The following is a 21,889-nucleotide window of genomic DNA, read 5'->3' as shown; positions in this document are numbered from 1 at the left end:
GACTTTCAAGAGAGCAAAGCCTATGATATGAATGAACGTCTTGTCAAATGTGCCTCTGTCACTTTCCCCAGCTCCCCGAAGCCTCCCCAAGCATGGGAAGGCTTCAAGAGAGAGAGAAAGAGGAGAAAGGGGGAAGGTAGAGAGAAAGTGATCAGAGAGGGAGAAGAGAGAAAGGCTAGAAGAAAAGTGAGAACATGGATGGATGGAAAGCGAATAAATGTTCGAGGAGACGAAGGGAGCAGGGCTGGTTTGAGCATTCTGAATTGAACACTGTCTGCAAAAGCTCTGTATCTTTTACTGAACGCAAATAATACAAAGCCTTAAAAGCAGGAAAAGGTCTGGGTCTTTATCGTCGAAACCAACTGGCTGGATCACTGGGGTCTGGGTGAGCAATGATGCTCCCTGATAGCATCCCTCCAGAAAGATTGCAATGTTCTTAGATGCCTGCAGTCTTTGGGTGCTGCTTGTTAGCTCACATGTTTAGCTAAAGGCTACTATTATTTAAGTCTATTGGGTATGAGATTCGAAGGTAGGTGTTTAATTTGTAAGGATGATTATATAAATGGTTGGAGTGAGAATATTCCCCTATACTGCGGTGCAACATCTCTGAATAGATGCATTTATTATACATATTTCTATGGCAATGACCCAGCCACGATGACAGCGGACCACTTTACAGGGTACCAGAATTATTATTAAAGACTCAGGGAGAACTTAGTTTAATCAATTAATTGGGAATGGGAATAATCCTGAATAGCACTATGTGTAAGTCTTTAATGATCAATTCACAATAATTGTGTTTTGAAAAAGTGCAGTAAACTGCTTATTGGGGATATTCTTACAACTGTTAAAGCATCTTTGTCAGTCTGAAGTTTGGACAACGTTACTAGCAGTCGACTTATAATCATCTGTGGGGACCCTCATCTGTTTCTCATTCCAAACAAACATTTGATGATAAGCTCTGTTTGATGCTATTGCCAACCATTTCAAAGACCTTGAACCTGATGCATGCATTCCTGTTACATCCAGTACATCTTCTGCTCTGGATTGCATATTTCATTGCTGGGCTTTCTGATTGTTAGAAATGGGATTTTTTGTAGGCTAGGGCATGTGCCAAAGCCAGGCAGAAACCACCACTCTAGTCAGGATAAGGGAGTTACACTCCTAAAATAACCCCTGCTCACCCCCTTGGTAGCTTGGCACGAGCAGTCAGGCTTATCTTAGAGGCAGTGTGTAAAGCATTTGCATATAACCAACAGTGATACAGTGTAAGCACTACAAAAGGACACCACATCAGTTTAGAAAAATATCCAATATTTTTATATACTTAAGCCAAGACCAAAAACGATAAAAAATCCACAAGACAGTGCTTAAAAATTCACAGTTATCAAACTACGCTTTAAAAACAGTTCCTTGATGTCGATAGCTCCGTCCGGGGCTATCACGGTGTCGTGAACAAACAAGTCCAAACAGTTCTGGCTGACCACGGTGTCGCGGGCCAGCTACGGTGTCGGGAAGACCTGCAAACAGTACCTTTTAGAAAAGTAGGGCGTCGGCGGCCTCTCATTGAGCTTCCGGAAACACGACATCTGCAGGCGTCAGTTCCAGAGGTCGGTGCAGGAGTCGTAAGGGGCCCTCGAAGTCACACACTTTGCAGGTCGAGCTCCTCTCTGTTGGAGTCAGGAGCGCTGGTGTCAGCAGGCGTCGTGTGCTGCGGTACGAAGTGCAGCGGTGCAGTGTGTGGAGCCCTCAGGTGACGCTGCGAGCAGTGGCTCGGTGGTGGCATCATATGGCGTCGTCAGTGAGATCAGGGTCGTGATGTGAAGTGAAGGCGGTGCTTGTCGCGATGCTGGCAGGTTGAGGTGCAAGCAGCAGCATCATCGTTGCTGAAGCGCTGTTGTCGGCTGACGAACTGGAGTAGATGGCACTGGCGTCGGTAGGCCATGGCTGTGGTGTGGGATGAGGGCGGTGCGTCGTGTAACTTTATGAGCGGTGCCCTCGAACCATGGTGGAAGCAACGGCGTCGATTCCGGCGTGGAGCGGCATCATCAGGGAGGCCAGGGCATCGTTGTGATGTGAGGCAGTGCGTAGTGCGGTGCCCACAGGTCGCGGTGCCAGCAGCAGCTCAGTGGCGGTGTCAGCAGGCGTTGTCGGTGAGGCCAGGGTCGCGGTGCGGCGCTGCAGCGGTGCCCTCTGTGGTGCCTTCAGGACACGGTGTCGGCAGCATCGTCGTGGTGAAGTGAGGCAGTGCGGAGTGTGGTGCCCACAGGTCACGGTGCGAGCAGCGGCTTGGAGGTGGCACCAGCAGGCATCGTCGGTAAGACCAGGGTTGCGGTGCAGCATTGGGGTGGTGCCCTCTGCGGTGTCGTCGCGAGGCAGTGCAGAGTGCGGTGCCCATTGGTCGCGATACGAACATTGGCTCAGTGGAGACGTCAGCAGGTGTCGTCGGTGAGACCAGGGTCACGGTGCGGCGGTGCCCTTTGCGGTGCCTTCAGGACACGGAGTCGGCAGTAGTGTCATAGATGGCGTCGGGTTGCTTTTTCTTCTGTTGCAGCACAAAACACACAGTCCCCAGTGCTGAGGGCAGAATAACTTGAAGTCTTTGCTGTTCCTGAGACTTCTTGAACAGGGGGCAAGCTCTACCTGAAGCCCTTGGAGAAACTCACAAAAGTAGATGCAGAAAGTTCAGTCCAGTCCTTTTACTGCTCAAGACAGAAGCAGCCACTGCAGGCCAACACAGCAAAGCACACAGCAATGTGGTAGTTCCTCCTCACAGCTTCTCCAGCTCTTCTTCTTGGCAGTCTTCTTGGCCCAAAAGAGTTCTAAAGGTCAGGGGTCTGGGCCCCACTATTTATATCCCAAAATCCTTTGATCTCTTAGGCAGAGAGCGTCTGTGCCCAGCCAGAACCAGTTCTGCCTTCTCTGGTGTGACTTCCTGGCAGGAGGTGGAAATAGCATTGTTAGAGGCAGTCCAGGCCCTTTGAGGTGCAAGGAAATCTCCTCCCTCTTCCCCAATTGCAGCCCAGGTCTATTCAGCCCTTTACTGACCCACCCAGCCTATCTGGAGCCACTCCTGCTCCCCAGCCTTCTGTCATCCAAAACCCAGACAGGCAATCCACATTCCAGCAGAGGCACACGGGATGACTGAGCATGAAAATACCTACTTTCTAAAAGTGGTGTTTTCAAACACAGAATGTAAAAATCACCTTCACTAAAAGATGCATCTTTAGATTCTGAGTTCAGGCATACTAAACTTTATTTCCCTACCGAATTCGCCGGGTTAGTTATGTTTATAAGATGTTATAAACAAACTCCCCATTTCGTCCTATGGGGAACAGGTAGACTTGCAATAGTGAAAAACAAAATTGGCCGTAATTCACTATCAGGACATGCCACACACACCAGGGTATGTCCTACCTTTCACATACACTGCACCCCCCCCCCCACAGGGGTACCTTGGGCCTACCTTAGGGGTGCCTGGCAGGTAAGAAAAGGGAAGGTTAGGAACTGGCATGTGTGTGCACTGGCCAAGTGGACATGGCAGTTACAAACTGCCCGCAGACTCTGCAATAACCGGTCTGAGTTACCTTTTCATGGCTACTCACATTGGTGGCACAATCAGTGCAGCAGGCCCACTAGTAGCATTTGATTTACAGGCCCTGGCACACTCAATGCATTTTACTAGGGACTAACAAGTAAATCAAATATTCAATCATGGAAACAATTTACAGAGAGCATGTGCACTCTAGCGCTGATTAGCAGTGGTAAAGTGCCCAGAGTCCTAAAACCAACACTAACGGGTCAGGAAAAAATAGGAGGAAGAAGCAAAAAGTTTGGGGATAACCCTGCAAAAAGGGCCAGTTCTGGCTGACCACGGTGTCGCGGGCCAGCTATGGTGTCGGGAAGACCTGCAAACAGTACCTTTTAGAAAAGTAGGGCGTCGGCGGCCTCTCGTTGAGCTTCCGGAAACACGGCATCTGCAGGCGTCAGTTCCAGAGGTCGGTGCAGGAGTCGTAAGGGGTCCTCGAAGTCACACACTTTGCAGGTCGAGCTCCTCTCTGTTGGAGTCAGGAGCGCTGGCGTCAGCAGGCGTCGTGTGCTGCGGTACGAAGTGCAGCAGTGCAGTGTGTGGAGCCCTCAGGTGACGCTGCGAGCAGTGGCTCGGTGGTGGCATCATATGGCGTCGTCAGTGAGATCAGGGTCGTGATGTGAAGTGAAGGCGGTGCTTGTCGCGATGCTGGCAGGTTGAGGTGCAAGCAGCAGCATCATCGTTGCTGAAGCGCTGTTGTCGGCTGAAGAACTGGAGTAGATGGCACTGGCGTCGGTAGGCCATGGCTGTGGTGTGGGATGAGGGCAGTGCGTCGTGTAACTTTATGAGCGGTGCCCTCGAACCATGGTGGAAGCAACGGCGTCGATTCCGGCGTGGAGCGGCATCATTAGGGAGGCCAGGGCATCGTTGTGATGTGAGGCAGTGCGTAGTGCGGTGCCCACAGGTCGCGGTGCCAGCAGCAGCTCAGTGGCGGTGTCAGCAGGCGTTGTCGGTGAGGCCAGGGTCGCGGTGCGGCGCTGCAGCGGTGCCCTCTGTGGTGCCTTCAGGACACGGTGTCGGCAGCATCGCCGTGGTGAAGTGAGGCAGTGCGGAGTGTGGTGCCCACAGGTCACGGTGCGAGCAGCGGCTTGGTGGTGGCACCAGCAGGCATCGTCGGTAAGACCAGGGTTGCGGTGCAGCATTGGGGTGGTGCCCTCTGCGGTGTCGTCGCGAGGCAGTGCAGAGTGCGGTGCCCATTGGTCGCGATACGAACATTGGCTCGGTGGAGACGTCAGCAGGTGTCGTCGGTGAGACCAGGGTCACGGTGCAGCGGTGCCCTTTGCGGTGCCTTCAGGACACGGAGTCGGCAGTAGTGTCATAGATGGCGTCGGGTTGCTTTTTCTTCTGTTGCAGCACAAAACACACAGTCCCCAGTGCTGAGGGCAGAATAACTTGAAGTCTTTGCTGTTCCTGAGACTTCTTGAACAGGGGGCAAGCTCTACCTGAAGCCCTTGGAGAAACTCACAAAAGTAGATGCAGAAAGTTCAGTCCAGTCCTTTTACTGCTCAAGACAGAAGCAGCCACTGCAGGCCAACACAGCAAAGCACACAGCAATGTGGTAGTTCCTCCTCACAGCTTCTCCAGCTCTTCTTCTTGGCAGTCTTCTTGGCCCAAAAGAGTTCTAAAGGTCAGGCGTCTGGGCCCCACTATTTATATCCCAAAATCCTTTGATCTCTTAGGCAGAGAGCGTCTGTGCCCAGCCAGAACCAGTTCTGCCTTCTCTGGTGTGACTTCCTGGCAGGAGGTGGAAATAGCATTGTTAGAGGCAGACCAGGCCCTTTGAGGTGCAAGGAAATCTCCTCCCTCTTCCCCAATTGCAGCCCAGGTCTATTCAGCCCTTTACTGACCCACCCAGCCTATCTGGAGCCACTCCTGCTCCCCAGCCTTCTGTCATCCAAAACCCAGACAGGCAATCCACATTCCAGCAGAGGCACACGGGATGACTGAGCATGAAAATACCTACTTTCTAAAAGTGGTGTTTTCAAACACAGAATGTAAAAATCACCTTCACTAAAAGATGCATCTTTAGATTCTGAGTTCAGGCATACTAAACTTTATTTCCCTACCGAATTTGCCGGGTTAGTTATGTTTATAAGATGTTATAAACAAACTCCCCATTTTGTCCTATGGGGAACAGGTAGCCTTGCAATAGTGAAAAACAAAATTGCCCGTAATTCACTATCAGGACATGCCACACACACCAGGGTATGTCCTACCTTTCACATACACTGCACCCCCCCCCCCCACAGGGGTACCTTGGGCCTACCTTAGGGGTGCCTGGCAGGTAAGAAAAGGGAAGGTTAGGTACTGGCATGTGTGTGCACTGGCCAAGTGGACATGGCAGTTACAAACTGCGCGCATAACCGGTCTGAGTTACCTTTTCATGGCTACTCACATTGGTGGCACAATCAGTGCAGCAGGCCCACTAGTAGCATTTGATTTACAGGCCCTGGCACACTCAATGCATTTTACTAGGGACTAACAAGTAAATCAAATATTCAATCATGGAAACAATTTACAGAGAGCATGTGCACTCTAGCGCTGATTAGCAGTGGTAAAGTGCCCAGAGTCCTAAAACCAACACTAACGGGTCAGGAAAAAATAGGAGGAAGAAGCAAATAGTTTGGGGATAACCCTGCAAAAAGGGCCATTTCCAACAGTGATCCTTCTACAAATGAAGCTCGGGCAGGTTCTGTCAATCATCCTGAAAATGAAAATTTACGGTTACATCATTTCTTAAGCTTCGAATGGCACAATATTCTTTCCACCCCTTTGCCTTTATTAACCTCCTAAAGACAAAGCAGGGCTTTCTTGAACTGCAAGGGAAAGAGTACCCCTATTCCTGAGTTGGTTGTAAAGTGCATCTGTGTTTGGGATGCAGTGAGGCACTGCACCTGCTGCGCTATTGACAGCTATGCCCCTGCTATCAAGTGATCTTTACAGAAGCGAGGGACTTCCATTGGGTGTTTGTCATCCCCTTTAGACAGTGCATGAAATGGAAATATAGAAGTGCAGTTACTAACTGTTTCAGAGTGTGTTAGCTAATGAGAAGTGCGGGTACTCTCCCATTCTAAGTATTGCCTCCTTGCTGAGACATGCAGGTACTTTCCCATTAAAATCATTGAACTGCAAGTGCTCAGTACCTGGCACTACCTGCCCATTTACAGTACTGTCTAAGATTGTCTTAAGAAAAAAATCCCCAAACTACCAAGTGTGATCAAATGACTAAGAAAGAGACATTTCACTGAGGAGAAAGGCAACTACCGGTGCCATGGTATTGATAATTCACCTTTTCCATAATTTTGACCTACCAGCAGTGAACAAACCTTGTGCTCCACCATAAAGGGATTTTTGCCTCTAGACTCTCATCATCCATTATGCATGAGGATATTAACTCGCCTGCTTGCAGGCCCTTTATCATCAATAATGATCTCTCTGACCCCTCTTGTTGTTTCTTCTGGGCTGGAAGGCGCCATTGGATCCACTCTTGAAGAAGGCGCTTCCGGTTTAAATGTGGTTAGCTAGTCCCAATAGAACCTGTAACTATTATAGACTGTCTTACACAACTATTTTGAGTCAGTCCACCTTGCCTGCACAATTTGTCAATAGTTCTTGTTTTTAACTTGCATCCATTTATTGGTGTTCATTCATTGGTGGCATCAACATTATTTCAAACCTATTTTTTCCGGAAAAAGACTATATACTTTTTTGATACTAGGATCACGACGCAATCGACATTGCAATTACAGTTAGCAAAATAACTGGTGCTAATTCATGTGTACAACTGTAGCTCCACACTGTAAATGTGTATTTCTTTTCAGATTTTGGACTGCTTCCTACAACAATTAACTACTGTATAGTGATCACTGTTGCAGTGCTTGCTTTGTATTGTCACCTGCATATATGATTATAGTATAATATTATGCATCATCACATATCCCAGGGCTTTTTACCATCTTTTTAAATGAGTTTCATAAATTAAACGAGAATGTATTATATCAGGATTTCTGTCTGACATTTTTCCAATTAGACACGTTAGATATGGTCTCGCTTTAAATGAAGTCCTGTGAGATTTTTTTTTATATCGTTTGACCCCTTGTTGGCTTCTACTTTCAGGCCTATCTTCCTGTTACTTGCTCTAACTAGCCTTCAGAAATAATATGACAGTTCTAAGACTATACTTAAACCTCTGGTAGTTTAAAATGAGTTTCAGGATATTTTAGGTGCAGTTGATGGTTTGAAAAACTGCTTGTTTTGGAGTTGGATATGAGCCAATATCAGTGCTGTCACTGCCATGGTATTACGTCACCTTTGGGTAAAATCATCATTGACTAAAACATCCTTATCTCCGTCCACTGTAAGAAGATTGCAATCACAAGAACTTACTTACTGGGTTTTCTTTCTTTCTAAAAAAAAAGATCTCCTAAGGTACCACTGCCATTGTTAACTGCTGGCAAACAGGGTGTTGTAGGACTTGCCACTCTTCCCCGTCATGTTCAGCCTCTACGTCTAACGTCTTACAATGCCCATCTCTTGCCACACGTTTATGAATGATACCCATGGTTCTTCTGAAAATGGAAGCCCCCCCCAGGATGCTGCAGCTGCATGATTGTAGTAGTGCATGGTGGTGATTGCTGCCTAACTGTGCTGCAATTGGCTTAAATGCAACTCAGATAAGACTGAGACCACAGTGGTGGGAGGGAGTGAAGGATTTTTGAGTCCCACCTTTTGGCCTAATCCGATGAGCTCTTGTCCTAAGCCTATTGCTGGGATTAGTATGCAGGATTTACCAATAATTTGTGCCTTGCATAAGAGTGGCTGGTTAAGGATCTTTCAACAACATATTTGCTCCAAGTTAGTATTCTCTGGAAACTTTTTACGTGAAGAGCAGGTTTCAACTATTCTGGCCACCATTGTGTTTAGAGTGATCTAGTCTAGAACACTCCAGCTAGCTTTACATAACCTTATAATACATGGTATTCTTCAATCCCTTCATAAATGTCTGTCTTTTTTTTCTTTATAGACAGTGACTTATGATGCACTGAGTCACGACTTACGAATTTAAGGTGTCAGAATTCAACTGTAATAGGTATTGCAATTGAGTTCTTACATCACAGTGCCTGCCGCCAGAGCCAGCAGCGGAGGTGAAAGGCAGGATTGGTCATGGAGCAGCTGTTCAAAGCAACCAAAATGAAACATTGCTTTTCTTTCTTCTGCTCTCTTTTTCTAGCTTACAGTGACAAGCAGAATGAACATGATTATTTGCTGCATTCAATAATGACTAGTATTGAAATGTTTCTAACATCTTTTTGAAACAAATATCTAACAGGATTTTGATGTGTTTAATTTTGCTCTAGAGGTTCGATTTTTATTCTTCATATTTGCAAAAAACCTCTCTCTTTCAAATGAAGGAGGAGCTGCACACCAAGGTTTTACGTGGTGTGTCAGAAAGTTATAGCTTGACCATGTAATATATGGGATAAAGTGTCCCCTGCCATACATGATAAGGATATTGCAAGTCACCTTGGGGTTCCATAACCTTATAAAGGAACTCGGCCTTCAGCCTTGTTCCTCTATATGGTTATAGCACTCCTCTGGGACTTGCAACATGTTTATAAAGTATGGAAGGGAGATATTTATCCCTTAGGGAACAGGTCTTAATGGCAGCTCCCACGCTGTGTGTCGCTCGTCCTCAGCTGCCTGTTTTCCTGCATTGTACACTCTGCTAAAGCTAACGGTATAATTTTGACTGCATAGCCTTTTACTGTAATTGACTACACTATATCTTTTTGTTCTAATGCTGGAACATTGTATCCCATTCTGCTGAATTCCCTCCCCTATAGCTAGCAACTTGTTTCATAGCTTCAGAGTTGTATCTCGTTAGTTTGCTGATCTCTGCCCCTCATTGCTGTTTCTCCGATTATTTTTCCTTTCTGTGCTCTGTATTTTCTTCCCGCCACTCGCGCTTTCCTGGCTTTCGCTGATTCTTCCCCTCCCACCTACCAGCGCCCCTCCCTTCTTCCAAGACCTGCTTAATTAAGGATGCAGCACGACCCCATTGATCAGGTCCTCGTGACTCTTCCCCCCCACTGTTTGTTGCTCGCTCCCCTCCAGCCACCTGTTTACCTGCATTTTACAAAATACCAAAGCTAATGTAATCATTTTGTCTGCATAGCCTTTTACTGTACTTGACTACATTGTATTTTATTGTTCTCATGCTGTAACATTGTATCCCATTCTGCTGTACTCCCTCCCGTATAGCCAATAACTAGTTTTTATAGCTTTTGTGTTCTATCTCGTCAGTTTGCTTATTTCTGCCCCCAATTGCTGTTTCTCCGATTATTTTTCCTTTCTGTGCTCTGTATTCTGTTCCCGTCGCTCCCATGCTCTGCTCACTTTGTCCTGCTGTTTTGCCGATCTTTTCCATCCCGCTTCCCACCTCCCAGCACCCCTACCTTCTCCCAGGACCTACTTAATGGAGGCGGCAGCACGACTCCATTGAGCAGATCCTCGTGGCCGCTCCCCTAGCTGAATGCCACTCGCTCGCCCACAGCCGCCTGTTTTCCTGCATTGTACACTCTGCTAGAGCTAACGGTATCATTTTCACAGCATAGCCTTTTACTGTAATTGACTACATAGTAGCTTATTGTTCTCATGCTGTAACATTGCTGAATTTCCCTCCCGTATAGCCAACAACTTGTTTTAATAGCCTCTGTGTTGTATCGCGTCAGTTTTCTTATCTCTGCACCTCATTGCTATTTCTCCGATTATTTTTCCTTTCTGTACTCTGTATTCTGTTCCCACTGCTCAATCACCTCCTCTCACTTTTTCCCCCTGTTTTGCTGTTCCTTTCGCACCCACTTTCCACCTCCCAGCAACCCTTCCTCCTCCCAGGACCTACTTAATGGAGACCATGTTCCGCCAGCACACCAAAGGCAAGTCTGTCTTCACCCATCCGTGCCTGGACTGCACCCAGCACTAGGAACCCTGGCGCTCCCACCACTCAAAGCTACACTGCCTCAGAGCTCGGAGATATGAGCCCAGGACATCACAGCAACCACTGCTGCTGCACTTCGCCTTGGTCTACTGTAGGACCTTTTGCCTCCCGGCACTGCCTGTCTGCCTGCAACACTGGATCACCTGCGCATACGGCAACCACCACCACACCCACCACTACCGCTCCAAAACATCTCCACTGCCTCCTGCTCAATGCACGATCTCTCTGCAAACACACCACTGATATCTGAGACACCACCGCCTTCCTCACCCTGACATCATCTTCCTCACTGAGATTTGGCTCAACCCGCATCCGCCCCCGAAATGGCCTTAGCCACACCCGTCGGCTACAAGGTAACACATTGAGACTGCATCAGCAAACTTGGAGGTGGGATCGCTATCATTCACACAGAAACAACCCACTGCACCACCACTACAGATGACGCCACCCCGATCAAGGAACACCTCAACTTCCAACTCTTCACTGGTGACAAAACCACCATCAGAGGCACGCTCGCCTACATACCTACATTTTACTCAGAGGCATCAATTTCCACCTCGATGACCCAGATAACACGAACACTGTCAAACTCCTCCAAAGCATGAACACCCTCGGTCTCACTCAACTAGTCACCAACTCCACGCACATTGCAGGACACATACTCAACCCCATTAAGTACAGCCACATCACCAAACTCACCTGGACAGACCACACACATTTCATCTTCTCATGGCCCCCCAGCACCACCACCAGACAGCCCTGCACCACTCAAGGAAGCTGGAACAAAGTGTCAGAAACCCAATGGACTGACGCCCTCAACTGCTGCCATCTGGACACCTCTATCAATACGGCATTGAAGGTGGCACCTGTAGGTGTAGTGGAAGCGCTGACTTTCTGACAAATGTGTTGCTATGGAGGCTGTGCTCCCCACAATGTACCATGAAGCCTGTAGAATAGCATACCTCAGATGGTGCAAACAGCACGAGGGAGCTGGCAGCGGTTGAGTATTTTCCCTGCATGCACACTGTATCTACATCACTATCTATAATTATTTTTTCCCTGAAGAAGACCCGAGACCTTTTAGGCTATCATAGGGGTCGAAACATGTTGGTAACAAAATAACTAACATGGGGTTAAGTGATTCATTGATTTTCACGCTATAACCCAACATTCAATTTTTTAACGATACCAGAGGTACTCTTTAATAAAGTAGGTTTTATGTATACCTCTAGGTATTTTTAACAACTCATTTTCCTACCAAATCAACAGGACCCTAGACTTTGTCCTGGCAACAGATTTCTCAGAAGGTTATGAATAGCTGCCCTTGGTTGAGTCCGCTGGGGTGGCGCTGTTACTCCTCCAGTGTGAGAGGTCGTCAAATGATGAAGCATGCCTTGATAGGTTAAGGGTGAGATGACCTCTCAAAAATCTTTTGATGACCCTCTCCAAAAGAAGTCCTAATTACTAAAGGGTGACAGGGACACTAAATAACCTCAAGTAGTTTCATGTGTTAAAGACCTCTATCAACCTGGAACAGGCTGTCATGAACTTCTCCTCCTGGATCAACTATTGTGCTGACACACTCACCCACATCAAGCTCGCAAAACCAAAAAGACCCTCCAAGCAGGCAAGCTGGTACACTGCGAACTAAGAACCCCTAAGCATGACTGCAAGCAACTTGAGAGAAGGTGGCTCACCAGCTAGAACTCCACAGACAGCACTGCCTACAAAACATCTCTCAACCAATACTATCAACTCCTGAATAAGACAAAGAGGAGTGTCCTTACCAACCACATCGAGGCCAGCGCTAACTGCAGTAAAGAACTATTCAACATTGTCAGAGAGATCACCAACCCCTCAGCCTCCAAAAACATCAACGCCCTCTCCCAGGAGCTCTGTGACACCCTGGCAGACTTCATCCACCAAAAGATCTTCAACATCTACAAGAGCTGAGCACCCCAACCGACCACTGCTGACATCCTAATCCTCATTGCTCCCACAGAACCAAACCCCGACCACCTGCTAACTGTCAGGAGCATGGTAGTGGAAGTTAGTGTTTCAGCATCAAAAACAAAAGAAAGGCTTCAGACTGAAGGGAGCACACAAATACACACATTGGAAATTCACACAGTCATTTACAAAGTTAATTTAAAATTTATTTTGCACTTGCTGTCAGTCTCCACCACACTTGGTTAAAAAAAATGGTGGACGTCTGATGTGAAAACGAGGTCAGCATTCACTTCTGAGTGCGTGTAGTGTTGAGATCTCTTCAACACGCACGCTCAGGTATGAAACGTCACACTTCAACTAAACCTTTTTGAGCCACAGGTAGTGTCTCTTCTTCGTGCCTCTCTTATGAGGAGATTTGACAGAGAATCAAGGAAGAAATAGTGTTCATTTTTCGACGCTTGTGTACCGCATGCAGATTAGTATCTCTACTCTGCATTTGAGCAGAAATCTTGTGAATTTACGTTGCAGCAAATCCTGACAGAAACTCATGAATTGTGAAAGGAGTAGTGTCTCAGTCTTCTTCTCATTCAGGTCGGCTATGTATTAGTTTTTACCACAGAAGAGTAGTATCTCAGCTGACTATCTGGTAAGACATTCTCTCCATTCCATCTTTAAAGACATTGGAGTTTTCAGTCAAAAAATACTAGAAGCAATATTGCTGATGGAGTCATTGAGCTAATTTCATGTGAAGCTATGAGAAACAAGGACAAGCTCTTCCATTGTATATCATTTAGATCTCTTAAAAAAACTTTCCATTCTATTGGAAACTTTTTTTATATGCTGGAAATCATTTGAACATGATTTGAAATTGTTCAACATTTTTTAAAGACAAGTTTAAACTTCAACCAGTTTTTTTCACAAGAACTAGCGCCAATTATTATTGATGAGAGAGTGGCTCAAGCCTTGCAATTTTGTGTATATTAGGCAAATGTATATTTATATATATACATGTTATGTGGTGTAATGAGTTTGAAATGAGAAATATATATATAAGAAATGTTCTTGTGAATTTTATACTTAAAAATGTAGGTGCTGAATACAGCATAACCCATAAATATGAGGAAAAGATTGAAATCCAAGAATAGCTGTGATATCATACTCTACAAGGTAGTCTCTTTTATTTCTCCATCCACTTCCCCTTTCCCCTTATCAGTGTAAATACTGATGGACGGGCACTGGGTTCAGCTTCTCCTCCTGTGGAATTTTTTGAAGAGGTACGCTTGACACTAACCACCTGGGACGAGTTCACCACTCAAAACACCACAGACATCATTAACTCCGTCGTCTCAAGAGCACCACTAGACCCCTATCTCCACCACATTTTCAACCTTGGGAGCAAAACATCAATAAAGAACTCACCACTATCTTCAACGCATCCATCGCCACGGCCACCTTTCCCAACTAATGGAAACATGCTGAGGTCAAGCCCTTTCTCAAGAAGCCATCCGCCAACCAGAGAGAACTCAAGAACTTCCACCCTATCTCTCTTCTCCTCTTTCCCTCCAAGGTGCTCAAGAAAGCCATCAACCGCCAACTCATGGAACACCTGAAGAACAACAACCTCCTGGACATCTCCCACTCTGAATTGCGCCCCAACCACAGAACCAAAACCACCTTCATCACCTCCAGAGATGACATAAGAGCCCTCCTGGACCTAGGGAAACAGCGGCCTTGATCCTCTTTGACCACATTAAAATTCAGGGAGATGCCATCAGGTGGATTGCTTGCTTCCTCACCGGAAGAACCCAGAGAATCCTACTTCCTCACTCGTCGCATGCTGTGCAAAAATTTCTGATGGCTCCCAGTTAACACCAGACATACCACATCCAAGCCCTGGTCACCAGCAGGCTGGCCTATGGCAAGGCAATCTACACAGAAATCAACTTGCACCTCCTGAAGAGACAACAGACAATACAGGCCAGACTGAACTTCAACCTCCCCAAGTGGGTCCACATCATCCCCCACCTGACGAAGCTCCAGTGGCACCCCATTCAGAAGAGATGCCACTTCAAGATGCTTATCCACACCTACAAAGCCTTACACATGTGCTCCAGCTCCCTTCACCTTGCTCACACCCCTCACATATGTCGAAGCCACAGCAGAGATCGCTCTTTCTCGTACCTTGTGGCCAAGGCCTGAAACGACCTCCCTCTTCAACGCTGGACCACACCCTTGCTACTAGAATTCAGGCAAAGACTCAAGACCTGGCTGTAGGACTGAGCCTCCGCAGCACAATCCACAGCACCTGGATACCATCACGGGTGATTAACCAAGCTTTACAAATCTGGTTTGATTGATTGATTCAATATTTTATTATAATCAAACGCTCCACTAATTAATTATGCAACAGTGTTTTAAAATGTAAACATTATTTATTAAGTTTCATAACCTACTGGTATGTTATCTTTCACAGTACGATTACCCACTATTGATATACATGGGATATGTGCTCAGCCACTGGTACATTGACTGAATATCAAATTTCTGATGAAATCATAAGTTTGGAAAGATATTTTCGGTTGGGGTGCCCTGCTGTTGATATTTCTGGGAGACTCTTTTTTTCTCCCAGAGTTATATTCACTTGTTTCCTTTGGCCATTTAGACATCCTTTAAACTCTTTTTTCTGTCAAGTATTTACTTTATTTGGAGCTCAGTGCTAGGAATCCATCAGGACAATTATAAAAGAAATTGTAATACATAGATGGATAGTTACATCGATGTATACATACATACTAACATACATAATGTTAGCAGATGTATGTCTCGTCACTTAAAGAACTCCGCCAGGCTAATTCACATCGACCCTAATCGATATTTGATGTATTTGGAAACCTCTTGCTTCCTGCGCTATATTCGCCAGTGCTTCAGATGATCTGGACTATCTTCACATTATCATTCAATTTTTCCATTGTGAAATATGTGTGTAATCTGTGCATTATGTCTGCAGATTTATGTATACAATGCATATCTGTTCGTATATCTGGTAACCCTGCACCTGTAACCAGTGAGCATTATGGTATATATCTCAGCTGATGCCTAGTCCTGTTTTTCCATTGCAGAATTGCTCAGAATCATTGCTGTGTATCCTACTTAAAAGAAAACAGCTGTGTGGCTGGCATGATCGCAGCCAGAGAAGGGGATTTTTGTGTGACTGATGACACTGACACGTGTGGAGGATCTTATTATAAGGTGAGACCATTCTACTTTTTTTTTTACAAATCTTATTGTTCTCCATTTGAAGGAAGTTTCCATAATTTCAGTTTGTATTCTTTTTTTTTTTTTTTACAAAATGCACGTTATGTAACCTTTGTAGTCTTGTACTGTAAGTGTATGCAATTTTGCCTTCAGTAAAACTATATTTTTTACTTAAGTTTCAATTGAAGTGCAGTTTTAGGTATCAAGCGCTTTTGGACTTTCATTTTTACAGTGTTTCATTTTCAATACCGTTGACGTGTTTTACTCAATATAAGAGGCTTTCTGAAAAAAAACTCTTGGAAGAGACAAAACTACATTGCGGGGCCAATCAGAGAACACATTTAAAAAATGTTCCCCATTAGGTTGTATCGTGAGAAGTAAATGGCCAAATCATCAAGGGTGAAATCCTTATAATAGGTACAGAGGGGCCCATTACAATGCCGGTCAGATTTTTTCTGGCCGCCACCATAGCGGGATTGGGCCTGTCCGCCATGCGTGCATGGGTCCCGCCTGTTATATCATGATGGGCCCACCACTGCAGCGGTCGGATTCCACAGCGTTAATCTTGTGGCGGGCGGTGCTGGCGTCGCAAAAATGAGCATGTTGAGCATTTCACAGCACTACGTGGCAGGAACTGCACTGTGCCTGCCACTTGGTGCAGTGAAATGTAGGGGGGTACCATGGGTACCCCCAGTGCACCCACACACCCCCAACACGAGGGGGCCCCCAAACACAATCCCCGCCAGCCTTTGCATAGCGGAGAGACCGCCGCAGAAAAGCTGGCTTCCGCATGCATCCTAATCCAGATGGCGGAGAAAGCTAGGCACCGCCACCATTTTGGCAGTCCAGCTCCGCCCACCAGGCCAGCGGGCGGACTGCTACAGGCGGAAAAGCGGCAGACGGATTTTCACACCACCACCATCATAATCTGACCCGGCGGTGCCGATCCGCCCGCCATCGTAATGGGCCCCTCAGTGTCCAGATTTTAGCAACTGTGAATTATATAACGGTGGACTAACAAATGACCCAATGGACCAGATCTGTGACAGATTTTCAAAATAAGCAATGACTAAGTAAATGAGTTCAATTTTAATTCTTTTGAATTTATGTGAACATTCTGAAAATCTGACTTGGGTCCAGCTGACTTAGATCCAGCACTCCTGGCCCAGAACGACCTGCTGACACTTTAAGCAGCAGTTCACAGAACATCAACTAAACATCAGCAGCTGCAACTTAGTTAGCAAAGAGTAAGTAGTATGCAAAATATGAAAAGGGAAAAAATGGTCATCCATGCACAAAAATCAAACTTAGGCACCCATTATGAGTTTGTCTGAAAACGTCGGGGTATTTTCTACAAGAGGAATACCATTAGACCAGGATGAGGTATTTATTTATCACATGTGGCAAATATCTCCCGTTCTACGTTTTTATATGGAAAACAGAGCATAAATGTTAAATTCCATCCATTAGTAGAAAGCAATTACACATGGATAGGGGACCATCTAATGCTTCTAGCAAGTGACAACATGTGGCAGGAGACCCTGAGATACCTGGAAACAAAATTTTAGCAATTACATGGGAATCAGATTAGGTGACATATATATTAATGTAAGAAAATAGTTGCTTTATTTACTTTGCAGAAATTTTCATATTTATTCTTTCTCTAGAGATGCATATAGAAACTAAAACTTGGGGTGGTTTGTAAGTTATTACACACAATCTGCAATGTACACTTTATGCCAATTCGGATTTTTAGGATAAGTTTAAGACGGATAGTGACAGGTTGGCATTTATAAATACTGTAACAAGGTTATATACTTAGGGGCAGATTACAAATTGATTAAAGCATTCTCTTCACCTTCAGTATCCCTGTGGGAGGTAGCTGTACCCTTCTACCAGTGCCTCGGTGTTCCCTCACCCAGAATTACAGAGTGCAAGAACAACGTGACTGATTTTACCAGAAAACAATGCCAATCAGTGATATCAAGTGTGGGTCCATACAGTGGCTACCACCACAAGCACTGCCCAACCTCCTTCTATGGCACAACAAGTATGCAATACATTAGTCCTAGTCCAGCCACAGCATACGTAGACCCAAGACACCATTAAGACCTCCACGTTCAGCTTAATTGTTCTCCATTTATCAGCTTCTCAGAGAAGCAGAATTGTGCTCAGAGTTACGAATAACCATGAGGAATAGACCTGGCAATTCTGGGTCTGCATGGTGGGAAACTCATAATTGCACAGTGCAGGAGTGCAACTCCTGGTTGGAGTTGTTGACCCCACACCATGTAATATTGGCACCCCTGAACCATACAACGTGTAATCAGGTCCTTACTATCCGTTTTTTGGGAAAAGTATATCATTTTCTGATGGTTTTGTATTTACTGCCTTTTCATAGCTAGCTGTGCTGCATGAGACCTCTAGTATCAAACAGATTACCAACCATTGGCATAGATGGATTACCCCTTCACTAACAGTAGCACAGATATGCATTTTGAGACATCAAAGGACACCCATAGTGCCAACCCTGAGTGAGTTGGAGATAGAATTTTTCCATACGGAAATATCAAAATGTAGAGTTAATGAATAGATGGACGTATTCATAGTGGTATGGGTTAATTTACTCAACAATCCTGTATAAAGCACCATTTTTCAGATGTCGGATACTACTCCTATCAAGGAACATGTCTGATGAGTGGAGGGGAACATTCTGTAGGATTATTTGGCTTTATTCTCAATCCTCTGGGTGGATGGATAGTTTCAAAAGTAATTTAGCTTAGATAGGCTGGACCCAACCCTCAGGGGATTATCAATGGCAAAACTGCAATTTAGCTCAACTAGGTAGCGAGAAGGCAACTTTTTATTTGCTGAAATTGAGAGGGCTGCTTGCAATTATATTAAAAAATATGTTGCCGAAGATATTTAGCTGCTGAAAATGTCTCAACAAAAAATTGCTTAAAAAATTAGAAAAACTGTAATCCGATAAAAAATGCAATCCATACAAATTACATTGGATGAGACTATACTACTTTATATTGGTGTGACTGAGAATTATGTAGCAATGAAACCTGGTCCCTGAGTTGAAACATATTTGCTTCACTCTAAATATGATTCATCCTGGAATTAGTGCATGTTTCACTACTTATAGGCTATCGGGGAATGCCAAGTGATGAAAGAGACAGAAAAAGAAAGATGATGTCCTTGTATCTTGAAAGACGGTTAATCCCAGTGTTATCAATAGTTATTAAAATACCCAATAATCTGTGACTAAAAGCGATAGAAGACAATTTTAGGACAGTTCCTAATTAATTTGAATGCACATAAATAAAAAAAACTGAGATTGTTATTTGTTTTCTGGCACCTCTAGTAGGGAGGTCAATAAAATGGGTTTCTCATAAAATCTAAGGCGTTTAATACTGGCTAATAGATGAATTATCATCAATGAAATAAAAAGATTGATAGCAGCTGAGCATAAGGAATGATTTATCTTTAAGGGTATTTTGTACATTTAGATTGAATAGATTATATATGATAGACGGCTAGGAAATTTCATGTGAATCTGGGTTTCACGGGTGCATCAATGAAATGTAAGGTGGCATTTATAAAGTGCGAACTGTCACTCCCAAAGGAGCCTCCTGGCGCTGTACAGATAACAAACTTAGCAGTGGAGAATGGAGACCTAGATGAAGGCAAGGCACGATTCGTCGGGTTTCTATAAATTCAGGTCTTTAGGGCCTTCCTAAACTGCATTTTAGATTCCATAGATCTCAATTTGTTTGGCATAAAATTCCAAGCCTTTGCACCTAATACCGTTGCAGACTTCCCCTTTAAGTTTAAAACCAGGCAATTTGAGTAGGTTTGCAGATGTAGATCTGAGTGTCCTCATTGTAGTATTGCATCAGGCTTCCTAACTGTTTTTAGGTCGAGGACCGTCTGGTCTGCCGAAGGCAGAACCGGAAGTCCGGAGATCTTATGTTTCTTAGAGTGGCTATTTAGCCCGCCTCTCTTTTTGCTTTTCCTCCATTGGCTGGCTTCCTAAACGGAGGCCAGCCATTGGAGGAGAGAGCCGTCCCTCCAAATAGGCTCCGTCTTTTTCAGATTCGGGGGCGTGTTCCGTGCTGTTCTTTCCACTTTTTAGCCACGCCCTTTTTTAGGCGTGTTTTTCTCTCCTCCAGCCAATGGCAAGAGGAGAGAAAAAGAAACACACCCCCGAATCCGAAAACGCCACTGCGTTTCTACAAGACATTTCTGCTTTGCCTCGGAGAAAGGCAGTGGTGTGCTTGCCTTTTGCTCTGCCTTGTTTGGGTTGTCACATTAACATGGCCGCCGGAGCCATAAAACTCAGTTGCCCACGTGCGTTTCCCCTCTCTCGTTTTCTCTTCCCTTTCTTTCGCTCCCTTCTCGCTCCGTCATCTCCTTTTCAGTGCGCTCTCTTCAGACATCTCTAGCCTCTTGTCCCGGAACCAGTTCGCTCCCCAGTTATGTACCGCTGCCTCGCGGTTGCATCTGTCGCTGGCGCGGTGTCGGCTGCGAGCCAAGGGAGCGTCCCTGGCATCTCGAGCCAAGTCATGCAGGTGATATCAGGAATGTGTCTATGCATGTGCTGTGTCTGTTTGTGTGGCTGTTTCTGCAGTAGTTTGTGTGTCTGCCTCCGTGGTGACTGCTTCTTCCTGTTTGGTTACCGTGTGCGCGATTGCTGGTTTGAAACTGCCTGAGTAGTATGTGGTTTTTTTTATTTAGAGAAGCTTGTGTGCTCGTGTATGCCCCTTGCCCCGCCCCCCTCCTCGGAATCTCGCTGATATCCTCGCGGCTCCACAGTGTTGACCCCCGGGGTTCGGCTCTCAGCCCTGCGTGGAAGGGCGCAGGCCCTCCCGGACACGCTCTTGTTCTCTAGCGGGCCCGGCCGCCTTTGTGTGGATTCGAGGGAGGTGGAGTCACCCATGTGTGCACAGCGCCTGAGAGGAACGGCACAGTGATCCACGGAGTGTCAGGGGCCAAACGCAGCCACCCCCAATCTCTAAGGGCCCCTTTCAGCCCCAGACATCTGAATATTTGTGACGTGGGAGTCTCAGCCCCCCCCATCACATCTTGCGGTGGGGGAGGGGGGTATTTTGAGTTACGCCAGCGCTGCTAAGTGCTGTGTGGAAGGTTGCTTTAATACAACAGCTGCCAGCACTTAATTCGCAACCATTGGCATACTAGAATCCGCCTTGCGTACAACCACCCCAACAAGCATACCAACACATGGGGGGCTTTGTGTAAATAGCCCCAAGGGCAAAACCAAATTTGGCACCACCACCAGCGCCATCCGTAAAAAAAATTCCTAGCACCGCCTGTTTCAGCTCTGTTTGTTTTGAGTCCGAGAGTGTCATACATCCTACATACCCCCCACGAGTCTTTAAAGCAAAGATTACCCCCCCCTTACCCAGTGCTTTAAGACCCTCATGGGTGAGTAGTAGCGCTTTACAAGCCCCTGACTGATTGATAAGTTGGTTAAAAGCTAGGGTTGAATACGACACTGGCAGTTTATGCAGAAGAACAGTGTTTAGAGGCTGCTGTGTGTGGCCTGTGTGCAGAGAGCTGCACGCGCCCTTTGCTGTGTGTCTCAGGTGCTCCCTCGTGTCACCAGGAGCGACTATATCCGCCGACATTGTGCCTTTCCTAAAACAAAACACCCCAAGCCTGGTTAGGGTGGTTTTATCCCCACAGTTCCGCAGTCTCTCGTTCACTTCCGAGACCTGCGTCACACATGTTCACGAGTCTATCTACCTTTTATGTTTTAACGACCATCTGAAGTTCTGCCTCTTGGGAGCCTCACAACTTTGGGCTCGGTGGCTAACAGGCCACAAACACAGACCGCCCTTCCCCACCTCCCACCGCTTCCTTCTTGCAGAGGGCCTGTCTCTCCTGGTCTTGCACGGGCCAGGCTACAGAAGTATTCATGGGGAGTGGTGTCCCCAAACTTGAAGCCCCACCCCCCTCACTCAAGGGTTCTCAGGCCAGGCTACTGTGCTGAGGGGGCCACCCGCACTGCGGGGGGCCTTAGTTATGCCACTCTTCCTGGGTAAGATCCAGTACTTCAATCTGAAACGGCA

The 21,889-nt window shown here is 46.0% G+C and overlaps 1 protein-coding gene across 2 annotated transcripts in view; it reads left to right on the top strand.

Moving 5' to 3' along the window:
- Nucleotides 1-21,889, top strand: part of FBLN2 (fibulin 2) — a 630,642-nt gene that overhangs the window by 285,360 nt on the left and 323,393 nt on the right. For both annotated transcript variants that reach the window (XM_085624813.1, XM_085624812.1), the window contains exon 4: nucleotides 15,656-15,785. In XM_085624813.1, coding sequence (XP_085480939.1) covers nucleotides 15,656-15,785 — 130 coding nt within the window. The remainder of the gene's footprint in view (nucleotides 1-15,655; nucleotides 15,786-21,889) is intronic.

This window comes from Triturus cristatus, chromosome 9, assembly GCF_964204655.1.
Source record: "Triturus cristatus chromosome 9, aTriCri1.1, whole genome shotgun sequence".
Taxonomy (NCBI): Eukaryota; Metazoa; Chordata; class Amphibia; order Caudata; family Salamandridae; genus Triturus; species Triturus cristatus.
Note: the sequence above shows the minus strand (reverse complement) of the source record. Positions and strands in the feature narration are given on the sequence as shown.